We start from the raw sequence: 12396 nt of genomic DNA, 5'->3' as shown, positions 1-12396 counted from the left end.
TTTATGGGAGAGTGGCAAGACGGAAGCCACTCCAGAGAAAAAGGCACATGATGACAGCACGCCTGGAGTTTGCAAAAAGGCACGTGAAAGACTGAGGCAAAATATTCTGTGGTCTGATGAGATGAAAATTGAACTCTTTGGCCTGAATTCAAAGCACTATGTCTGGGGGAACCGATCACAGCTCATCACCCATCTAACACTATCCCTACCATGAAACATGGTGGTGGCAGCATCATGCTATAGGGATGCTTTTCCGCGGCAGGGACTGAGAGACTTGTAAGGATAGAGGGGGAAATGAATGGAGCCAAATACAGGCAAATCCTTGAGGAGAACCTGCTTCAGAGTGCAAAAGACCTGAGACTGCAGCAAAGATTTACTTTCCAACAGGACAATGATCCCAAGCATACAGCCAAAGCAACACTGGAATGGCATCAGACCAAAAACGTGAAAGTCTTTGTGTGGCCCAGCCAAAGGCCAGACTTGAGTCCCATTGAGAATCTGTGGAAATGCTTGAAGATTGCTGTTCACCGACATTCCCCATCCAACTTGACAGAGATTAAGCAAATCTGCAAGGAAGAATGGGAGAAACTCCCCTCCCCAAATCCAGATGTGCAAAACTCATACAAATATACACAAGAACACTTGATAAAGTCTGTAATCGCTGATAAAGGCACTTCTAGGAAGTATGTGGGGATGTGTGGGGGCTGGGGGCTTGGGGTTGAATACTGGTGTAAATTAGATATTTCTGTATTTCATTTTTATAATTATTTGGTAAAAGTTTCTCCAAAAAAATTTCCACTTTTACATTATGGGGTTTTGGGGTATGTGTAGATCAGTGACAAAAAAATCTCAATTTAATCCATTTTAAATTCAAGCTGTGACACAACAAAATGTGAAAAAGTCAAGGGGTGTGAATACTTTCTGAAGGCAGTGTATGTGGGGGAAATGAAACATCATTTACTTTGGAACATTCCTGGTGGTCAAAACTACTGATCTGAGTTTTAACGACATCTCTGATAGGAAGCTGGTCTGCACAGTAATGATTCTAAAGAGATCCACAAATACATCCTTTACAATAAAAATCCTGTTATTAAAACAACATTATAGCTGGTCAAAAAAATTATCATCACCAATTATTATTTTGTATAAAGTCTAGGCTCATTGAAGAGTGAAAAACTATTATTATTATTATTATTATTATTATTATTATTACATTGTTAACAAGCTCATCATTGCAATAAAGATGCAGTTTGATGTATGTATCATTAATTTAAGGATTTTACTGTATTTGAGAAATGATTTAGTATTGTGGGCGTAAGGCCGTAAGCTCACCTCCTCGTCCAGCTTGCTGAAACACGCGTCGCTCACTTTGTTGATGGCCATGATGATGGCCACCACGTCATTGCCATTCATGATGGGAGTCGCCAGAATGTTTTTAGTCGTGTAATCAGTGAGCTTGTCCATAAAATCGCAAAATAAGGGGCTCTGCAAAAAAAAGAGTTGTAAAGTTTCTAGCTGTAGGTCTTGACTTTGCTAACCTAAAGCCAAACATTAGGATTAAACTTGGTTTAGGTTTGCTGGGAATAGAGCATACGCAAAAGCTGCTGGAAAGGAGGAGAAGGCGGGTCAAGGTGGTCGGTGGAGTGTACAAAAAGTTATCTAAGCAAGACACATCATTTTCCAAGAAAGGTCAAAATTTATTTTATATTTTTCAATATACGAGTGCAAATGATGAGTAAAAAATACAAAAACATCACCAATCACGACCCCACCAATTACAACCAGGAATTCATAGAACTCCCGACCGCTTGAAAATAATGGTGATGCTTCCTGGTTGTGATTGGTGGGGCAGAAGACAATGTGTCCATGTGGCAAATGGCACTTGTTGGCCCCAGTTCATGCAGCAATAGCTGTAATGGGACTAAATCTGGTGTCCTCATCAATCAGAGTTAATGGTGCATCATTACCAGTAAAAAGCTGTAAGGCTTCAAAGTCACCGAGTAGATGGAACAGCGATGTGTTGCCCTGATGAGCCCAAAAAAGGGCGAAACTAGTCGGTAGCTTTGCTTTTCATCTGTTTTGCATTTCACCTTGGCATCTTTGCACTGCAAGAGGGCTTTTGGGGCTGCAGTGACGAGTCGTCATGAGGGTATCGTCATGGCATTCGCCCAGGTTGGAGAACTTCATTAATCACTTCATTAATCAAAGGCTGTGTCACACTTACTGAGGATGTATGCATGATATATCAGTTCTCCTACTCTTAGCATAATCTGAAGAAGTAGCTAACTCAGCAAACTTGCCTGGATTAGCTAGGAAATTTCAGCAATTTCAACAACAGAGAGCACAGCAGACTCAAATTAAAAGTAACGAACACCCAGCACCAAGAGGTATCCACAACACGCCTTATGTTCTCATGAGTACTTAATGTAGGGGAAGGAGTAGTGGTTGGGCACATTATGAAGCAGGGGTTAAACTTTGTCGAAATGAGTATAAGTAATCAAGAGGTGGCTGTTTACATTTATATGTTTTGTTCACCTAATTTAAACTATAACTGTGGCAGCCATCTGATCGGACGCCCCATGTTTGGAAGGTGTGGTGCAATTTCCAAAGTCCAATGCAGGCACTGCACCAGAATGGCATTTTATGACGAAATGACCAAATTGAACCCTGAGCCAAAGAAGAATGAATAATGGTTCAAAATTTACACTCAACGCGTAGATGAATTTCCATATTATTCTCTTTCCAATTACCTAAGGACAGGCCCATTCACAAGTGACGCCCTGCGCACAAGGAGTCATTGGCGTGGTGGTTATGGCATGCAGGTGAGGATTAAAACGTCATTAGTTCAAAGTGTGACACATCATAGCCACAACCACGACGATGTGGTTAGCCAAACCCATTTAGGTAAGTCCGTTGAGAGATTCATTTGAAATCATGCTGATGGGCCCGGTGACGCACATGTTACACCCACCAGGTGAACCGTTTTACCTTTCGAAGTTGACCCCATCCTATGGACTTATTGCTTGATTTTAAGTGCTTCAGTGCAAGCATTAGATAATAAACATGACATCAAGGCATTGAGGCAATATTGTCTCATCCACAATGGTAGTTTGAGATTGATCCTCAACAATAACTTATTATGAATCCAGGTGCAGGGGGGAAAACGGACATGCATCATTTTAATTACAAGAGTATTATATGAGGTGACTATCTAAGGATTGGCAGGTAGAATTAAGTTGCCACTGGGGCAAATAAATAAAACCAGATTTTAAAATTCTTTATACCTCCATCTTAATACTTAGCGGCAACGGTAAGCATCTCTTCTTAAACTTCTGTACATGTTTTGTAGGACATTGAAAATTGTTGTTCTACAAATAAGACCAAGATATGCCAAAAACGAAAAAAGAGCACAATGATGCTTACGTATAATAAAAATACATTTATGTTATCTTACTGAAAATAAATACTCATACAGTCATATATAAAGAACCACCTTTAGAGGCCATTTTTCCCCGCAGAGCAGGAGTTGGCCTTTTTGGGGCACCGTGGTCCCCTTTTTGAAGCAATGTTTATGGCCGGATGCCCTTCCTGCCACCAACCCTGTCAGGCGCCTTTTGCGACACACAGGGAATTACCAGTGAGCTGGCACTGAATTTTCCGACCTCGGAAGGATGACAGGCTGAATCAACCCCCCTGGCGTTAATTCAGCGATCGACCGGGATTCGAACCCAGGATCCTAGGATCCCAAGCTGGCACCCTAACCGCTAAGCCAACACCAGGCTTATACAGTCATATATATAATCCTGAAAATTTTACATAAAATTACATTGTTGCTTATTGGACTACTGTGAGTATCATGTTTGTATATTTTTTTGAACTTCACCTCAAGTAAACTCAGTCATGTAATGGTTGGAGCGTCTGCTCTGAGGCTGGGAGGTTGGCAATTAAAACCCAACTCATCCAAATCATATCAAAGACTTTTAAAATAAAACGTGCTACTTCCTTGCTTCATGCTCATCACATAAAAGGCTTGATGGTCCTTGATGGGACATAGAGCATGGACAAACAACCATAATTGTGGTAACCATTGCACAGGCTTGATGGGCTTAATCGCCTCCTCCTGCATTGAAGTTTAGTTTATTGTAAGGTAACTCGTAAATATTATATACAGTCACGTGAAAAAGTAAATACACCCCATGTAAAGTTTTGACTTTTTCAACATATTTCAACATACAGTTAATTGATCTTCATTTCAACAATATTGATAGATAAAGGTGATATAAAATAACAAATATCATGAAACATTTACATTTTGTAGTCCATTGTATAATTTAAATAAACATAAATGCAAATTTCGCATGTGGAAAAAGTAAGTACACCCCAACATTTATCACTACTTCAAATACGTAAAATTAGAATCAGGTGCACCAGCTCAGGTGCAAATGATAAGAACATCGTTAGAGAGGATCTTGGAGGAACCTCTCTTATTTAAACCTCAGACATTTCGTTTGGTTTGCTCTTTGTTGTTGAAGTGTGCGGCATCACCATGCCTAGATCAAAAGAGCTCTCTGAGGCCTTCAGAAAGAAGGTTATAGATGCCTACGAGTCTGGGAAGGGATTTAAAAAGATCTCCAAACAATTTGAAATCAGTCATTCGACTGTCCGGAAGATCATCTACAAGTGGAGAAGATTCCAAACAACTGCCAACTTGTTCAAGCCAGGCCGTCCCAGCAAGTTTAGCCTGAGAGCAGACCGCAAGATGCTGACAGAAGTCTCTAAGAACCCCAGAATGTCATCACGGGACCTACATGTAGCTCTTGCCACTGTTGATGTCAAAGTGCACGAGTCTACCATTAGAAAGAGGCTGCACAAATTTGATCTACATGGAAGGTGTGCCAGGAGGAAACCTTTGCTGTCCAGAAAGAACATCAGGGCAAGACTAAAATTTGCCAATGAACACCTAGGCAAAGACCAGCATTTCTGGAACAATGTGCTCCAGACAGATGAGTCAAAGGTAGAGCTATTTGGCCATAGTACCAGAAGACATGTTTGGCGAAAACCAAAGACAGCATTTAACCACATGAACCTGATACCAACTGTAAAGCATGGTGGTGGAAATATTATGGTTTGGGGAAGCTTGGCTGCATCAGGGCCTGGGCCGTTCACCATGATAGAATCCACTATGAATTCTTCATTGTACCAGAGGGTGCTTGAGGATAATGTGAGGCCATCTGTCAGAAATTTGAAGCTCAACCGAAGGTGGACCTTGCAACATGACAATGACCCTAAACATACCAGTAAATACACCAAGGAATGGCTGAAAAGAAAGAAATGGAGGGTTCTGGAATGGCCAAGTCAAAGCCCGGATCTAAATCCCATCGAGATGTTGTGGGGGGATTTGAAACGAGCTGTGCATGCAAGAAACCCCTCAAACATCGCACAGCTGAAAGAATTCTGCATGGAGGAGTGGGCAAAAATTTCTCCCAGTCGATGTCAGAGACTGGTAGACAGTTATAAGAAACGCCTACTTGAGGTTGTTTCTGCCAAAGGGGGCAATACCACCTATTGGAGCCAAGGGTGTACTTATTTTTTCCACATGCGAAATTTGCATTTATGTTTATTTAAATTATACAATGGACTACAAAATGTAAATGTTTCATGATATTTGTTATATTATATCACCTTTATCTCTCAATATTGTTGAAATGAAGATCAAATTGCTGTATGTTGAAATATGTTGAAAAAGTCAAAACTTTACATGGGGTGTACTTACTTTTTCACGAGACTGTATATATATACACATACATACATACATACATACATACATACATACATACATATATTGTCTGGTTCACAGCCGGTTAACACCGACCCGTGAACAGATGTACTGAAAAAGCCTCTTTTTTTTTAGGGATTCCGAATTATGCCGATTATTATGCTCATGTGCACAGGGTGAGGAGAATCATGAAGACCTTACAGCTTTTAAAACCAAATGGGTTTATTCCCGAAACACAAGCAGAGAAAATAAAATCAATAATAACTATATGCAATGGGGTAAAATTAATCCTATAAAAACGAAGGCGCCTCTCTATCCAGTCACAAACACAGACAGGGTGAGGGACACAACCGAGCGACTTATCTCTGGTGACAGCAGAGGATGGGAGGGAGGGGCATGAAGCAAACAATGAGATTGGCAGGACAATGGGCAAGGTGATGAGGAGACAGCAGGATGAAAAGGTGAGGTGACGAGCAGGACGATCAAATAACAAGGGAAGATGAGAACAGCTCCATGGCCAAAGCAGGCCAGATGACCTCCTTAAAGCTCTCCTCCTTTTTAGCAAGATCAATCTCCTCAGAACACCACAGTTCTCCTCTCCATAAACGCAAGCACCTCCGCACACTGTTAATTCTCCTCTCCAAAATTGAGAGCTCCTCATACACTGTTCCCGCTCCTCCTGGCTCCTCCCCCTTCCCCTCAGATTTCTCACAATCCCTGCCTGCCCTTCTCAGCTCCTCCACCTCCTCCTCAGATCTCTCGCAAATCCTCTTGCACCTTTTTGACAGCTCCTCCCTCATCTCCTTGACAACCCTCCACCCCTCCAGTCATTGGGTTCCACCTTCTTCTCTCAGATGATCATAGCTTCCCCACCCCCCCCCCCCCCCCCACCTCCCTCTCCTCCCTCTCCTCTGTCCTTGCCTGGCAGAGGGGGCAATACCAAAGCTTTCTGCTTTGGTCTTCCGGGCTGGTGCAAACTCTGTTCTACAGAGATGTCACTCGGCATGCCCGGTGGATGTTTACAAGGTGTTTTACACATGTTTAATTAACCTTAAACACAGGAAGTTGCACTTAAACCCTTTCTATCCTATCACAATCACAACCCTCTCCGTATTGTGCACATTCAAACACAATCCTTAAGCTCGCAGGTCCCTACATCCATACATCGAAATTTGCTTCCTACTCCCCCATGGTCCATGCTATTCTATACAGTTCCATCTCTTCTAAGGTAATCTCTAACCCACCCCGTGAACATAACAGTATATATGTTATATACAATCACGTGAAAAAGTAAGTACACCCCATGTAAAGTTTTGACTTTTTCAACATATTTCAACATACCGCTATTTGATCTTCATTTCAACAATATTGATAGATAAAGGTGATATAATATAACAAATATCATGAAACATTTACATTTTGTAGTCCATTGTATAATTTAAATAAACATAAATGCAAATTTCGCATGTGGAAAAAGTAAGTACACCCTTGGCTCTAATAGGTGGTATTGCCCCCTTTGGCAGAAACAACCTCAAGTAGGCGTTTCGTATAACTGTCTACCAGTCTCTGACATCGACTGGGAGAAATATTTGCCCACTCCTCCATGCAGAATTCTTTCAGCTGTGCGATGTTTGAGGGGTTTCTTGCATGCACAGCTCGTTTCAAATCCCCCCACAACATCTCGATGGTATTTAGATCCGGGCTTTGACTTGGCCATTCCAGAACCCTCCATTTCTTTCTTTTCAGCCATTCCTTGGTGGATTTACTGGTATGTTTAGGGTAATTGTCATGTTGCAAGGTCCACCTTCGGTTGAGCTTCAAATTTCCGACAGATGGCCTCACATTATCCTCAAGCACCCTCTGGTACAATGAAGAATTCATAGTGGATTCTATGATGGTGAGCTGCCCAGGCCCTGATGCAGCAAAGCTGCCCCAAACCATAATATTTCCACCACCATGCTTTACAATTGGTATCAGGTTCTTGTGGTCAAATGCTGTCTTTGGTTTTCACCAAACATGTCTTCTGGTACTGTGGCCAAATAGCTCCACCTTTGACTCATCTGTCCAGAGCACATTGTTCCAGAAGTGCTGGTCTTTGCCTGGGTGTTCATTGGCAAACTTTAGTCTTGCCCTGATGTTCTTTCTGGACAGCAAAGGTTTCCTCCTGGCACACCTCCCATGTAGATCAAATTTGTGGAGCCTCTTTCTAATGGTAGACTCGTGCACTTTGACATCAACAGTGGCAAGAGCTACCTGTAGGTCCCGTGATGACATTCTGGGGTTCTTAGAGACTTCTTTCAGCATCTTGCGGTCTGCTCTCGGGCTGAACTTGCTGGGACGGCCTGGCCTGAACAAGTTGGCAGTTGTTTGGAATCTTCTCCACTTGTAGATGATCTTCCGGACAGTCGAATGATTGATTTCAAATTGTTTGGAGATCTTTTTAAATCCCTTCCCAGACTCGTAAGCATCTATAACCTTCTTTCTGAAGGCCTCAGAGAGCTCTTTTGATCTAGGCATGGTGACGCTGCACACTTCAACAACAAAGAGCAAACCAAACGAAATGTCTGAGGTCTAAATAAGACAGGTTCCTCCAAGATCCTCTCTCACGATGTTCTAATCATTTGCACCTGAGCTGGTGCACCTGATTCTAATTTTAGGTATTTCAAGTGGTGATAAATGTAGGTGTGTACTTACTTTTTCCACATTCCAAATTTGCATTTATGTTTATTTCAATTATACAATGGACTACAAAATGTAAATGTTTCATGATATTTGTTATATTGTATCACTTTTATCTATCAATATTGTTGAAATGAAGATCAAATAGCTGTATGTTGAAATATGTTGAAAAAGTCAAAACTTTACATGGGGTGTACTTACTTTTTCACGTGACTGTATATATATATATTTTTTTTGCGGATCTCGAACGTGGGCCTTTCCCCTTACCAAGGGGGGATTAATCCCCTTGTCTTTATCTAGCCGACATGATCCGGGGCTATTGCGTTCCTTCCGGTCAGCGCTGAATAGGGTGGTAGGCCGAATTAGTCCTATTACCTAATTACCACTGCCTCCCGGGAAGCAAGGAAATAACCCCACACGAACCACGGTTTTAGTGGACACACCAAGCGATAGCGAGCCGCGATTCGGGCCGTTAACAAGAACTAACCCGATTTGAGCGGTTTCTAATCGTGCCACGTTTACCCAATGGAGAAATCACTAAAACGGTCGAATCAAGAGGAAAAGGAAGAACAATTGATTTTTTAATTATTTACACAGGAAGAAGGAGCAGTACACACAGTGCAGCCTTATACAGTCTTAACTTATCCCTGGACACAGGCCCGTTCGCACTCAGACTCACATGGGGGTTGTATATGGTCGGGTTGAGGGTCCAAAGATGGCGTCCACAGCTCGCTCCGGTCCCCGACTCGTACCACGAAGAAGATGGTAGACGGCAGGCAAGCTCTCCGCGTGTCGTTGGCGCGGATCGGACAATTATATGGGGGGATCGGTAAGCTGGGCTAGAGGTTACTTCGCGGCTCACGGCGGCGTACGTAATAGAAATACCGGCGCTTTATATGCGCTCCCAGCAAGCCAAAAGCCAAATCCTCAACGGGTTCTTGCAATCCATATAACAGCGCCTCTCCCAAGCAGTCCTCAACAATGGTGCTTTCCCACACGAAGTCCTCGAGCCCTTGCAAAATCAAAGTCCCTCCAGCGAGTCCTTTCACCAATGCCAAACGTGACAGTCCTGGACAGTCCTCTTGGTAAAGCGCATATACTCCTTCTGGCCAGTCCTATGCAATGAGTGCTGCTGCGTCAGTCCTCTCCGCACAGTCCTCTGCAATGAGTACCGCTGCGTCAGTCTCAGTCCTCTTGAAGGGCTTTGTGCACGCGCTTATATCACCACGCCTTTACCACGCCCTATCAGGCCATGTCGCCCGAGCTCTGGTTGGTTTGTTGGGTCTTACCGGCTCCGCCCTTGACGTCTGTTTGACGTGACCACACCCCCCAACCTCATGCTCCGCCCCCTTTTCAGGCCTTACCTCGTGGCATTTGGCTGGTTTCAGCATCCTATTGCGAGGGGCAATAGGGCGCAGACTGGATGGTGCGCAATGGGGAATGGGGTGCAGACTGGATGGTGCCCAACGAGGTTGATTGGAGGGTGGGCCGCAAAATGAACGGGACCTACTCTTATTTATTTATTTACACAACGCAGGTATCACTATTGGAAATGTCCTTATCTCACATATACTATGACATAACTAATGTTCTAAGGTGGCCTACGTGTTGCATGTGGACTAATGTTTAATTACATATATATATATATATATATACAGACCTGGCATTTAATATGGAATATTTTTTTTGTAGGGGTGAACTTACTTTTCAAGATGTCTTAGAACCAAAAGTTCATTGGAATTATGTTGAAATTATTCTAGATTTTGTTAATGTGACCTTTAAAAGAAACAAAAACCACATTTGACATTTCGAAACAAATAAATTGATCCTTGAAAGTGATGTAAACTGATATCGAACTCAATTCATGGACAGTACTGTGTTAAACTTCTGTACGTTTTCCAGAAGTATCTCTTTATTTTGCACATTAGCCAAAAAATGTTTTAACAAAAACAAAAGTTAAATTACGACTGGGATTACGGACAGTAAAATTACAGTTCATTACTTCGTGTAACCCCTACGAGCATTCAGGAGAGCACGTACACATTGAGGCATGCTGTTCACGAGATTTGCCAAGGTTTGGACAGGAATCGCTTGCCATGCAGTGACAATAGCCTGCTGCAATTCACGCACAGAGGTCGGCTGCTGGTCCAAGTGGTCGATTTGACGCGTTAATTCTGCCCACAAGTTCTCTATCGGATTCATATCCGGGGACATGGCAGGCCACTCCATATGCTCCACACCACGGTCAGCAAGAAAGTGTTGGATCATGCGAGCACGATGAGGCCGTGCATTGTCATCTTGGAAGACAAAGTTTCCTCCAAAGGCTGCACGAGCAAATGGGAGCAATGTTTCTTCCAGAATGGCCCTGTACTTGAACTGGTTCAGGTCTCCATTCAGAACAACCAGGTCAGTTTTGCCCCCTGCATGAAAAGCAGCCCAAACGGTCACCCCACCACCTCCAGCTTGGACTCTTGGCACTATACAATCTTTGTTGTAGGCTTCATGCACTTGTCTGCGCACTCGGACGCGGCCATCTTGACGATAGACCAGAAATCTAGACTCGTCACTTAAGATCACGTGATTCCAGTGTCCTGGCTGCCATTGACGGTGCTCTCTGGCCCACTGCAATCGGCACTGGCGGTGTTGTCTGGTCAGGCGTGGCTTTCTCAGAGGACTCCTGGCACGATAGCCTGCTTGAACCAGTCGTTGGTTGACTAGCCTTCTGGATACAGGCACATTTGTCAGTTGCTGCCACTCAGCCCTAAGCCAATTAGCTGACTTGGTACGGCCATTGCGGACTAACCGGTGCAGCTGGCGATCATCCCTCTTTGTGGTTCTGCGGGGACGTCCTGGCCTCGGTATAGGAGTAGGGACACCCCTCTGATAATTTCGTTTCAGGATCTTTGACACCTGACCTTGAGTGATGCCATACTGCCGAGCAATAGCACGCTGTTTCATGCCGTAATTTCGTAAAGCCACCACTCCATGACAAACAGCATTGTCGAGTTGACGGACCATCTCCAGAGGAAACGGCAATAACTTTTGGAGATGTGCAGCAGTTGTTTTCCACTAATACAGAAAGCAACAACCCTTGTATACCCGACTGTGAAGCCAATCATCAAATGCACCTGTCCGTACATTTTGCCACGCCACCTGTGATATAATCCTGTTGTTGACTTCTTGCTGCGACAGACAATCAGTGACATGGTTCTTTTAACAAATAAATCACCAAAGTGAAAAGAAACTCACCAGATTGATATACTGAGTTAAGAAAGTAAACCCAAGTCAAGAAAAAAATATATATTCCATATTAAATGCCAAATCTGCATTTATATATATATGTTTAATTACATATATAGTTATATACTGCATATATATATATATATATATATATATATATATATATATATATATATATATATATATACATATATATATGCTGTAGATATATATATATATATATATATATGTATATATAGATCGAACTCCCTAACTTGATGAGGCAGCAGGGCTCAGAGCGAGTCTTACCACAGCAGTTGCTGCATGACTTGTTACCACAAGTGTCGCCTGCCACGCGAACACATTGTCTCTGCCCTGCTGATCACCAGTCAGGAGGTTTTCAGACAGAAATATTAAACTTAACAAAAAAAAAGCACACTGACCCAATGACTTGACACTGACGCCACGTGCATAAATTATACCAACACATCACTTCCAAACTAGGAGGCATCCGTGTGGTACTCCAAGTCTTTGCAGACTGAGATTAAAGCTCTATGGTCACAAATAGACGAAGGCAGAGATGTCGATCTAGATTTCGCCCTTGTTATGGGCCTTATGAGGCCTGCCTTTTTATAATTAAAAAAGTTTTAAAAATCAAACATTTAAACAGCCTTGGACGTGCACCTTGACCCCACGGCCAAGGCACACCGTCTATCAAGACT

The 12396-nt window shown here is 42.9% G+C and overlaps 1 protein-coding gene across 1 annotated transcript in view; it reads right to left on the bottom strand.

The window, feature by feature from the left end:
- The window catches only part of LOC137423330 (rod cGMP-specific 3',5'-cyclic phosphodiesterase subunit beta-like), a 99162-nt gene that overhangs the window by 78880 nt on the left and 7886 nt on the right, over positions 1-12396 (bottom strand). The window contains exon 2 of the mRNA XM_068110359.2: positions 1333-1485. Coding sequence (XP_067966460.2) covers positions 1333-1485 — 153 coding nt within the window. The remainder of the gene's footprint in view (positions 1-1332; positions 1486-12396) is intronic.

This window comes from Myxine glutinosa, chromosome 3 (assembly GCF_964187855.1).
Source record: "Myxine glutinosa chromosome 3, kmMyxGlut1.1, whole genome shotgun sequence".
In the NCBI taxonomy this organism is placed as follows: Eukaryota; Metazoa; Chordata; class Myxini; order Myxiniformes; family Myxinidae; genus Myxine; species Myxine glutinosa.
This window is presented reverse-complemented; position numbering and strand designations above follow the sequence as displayed.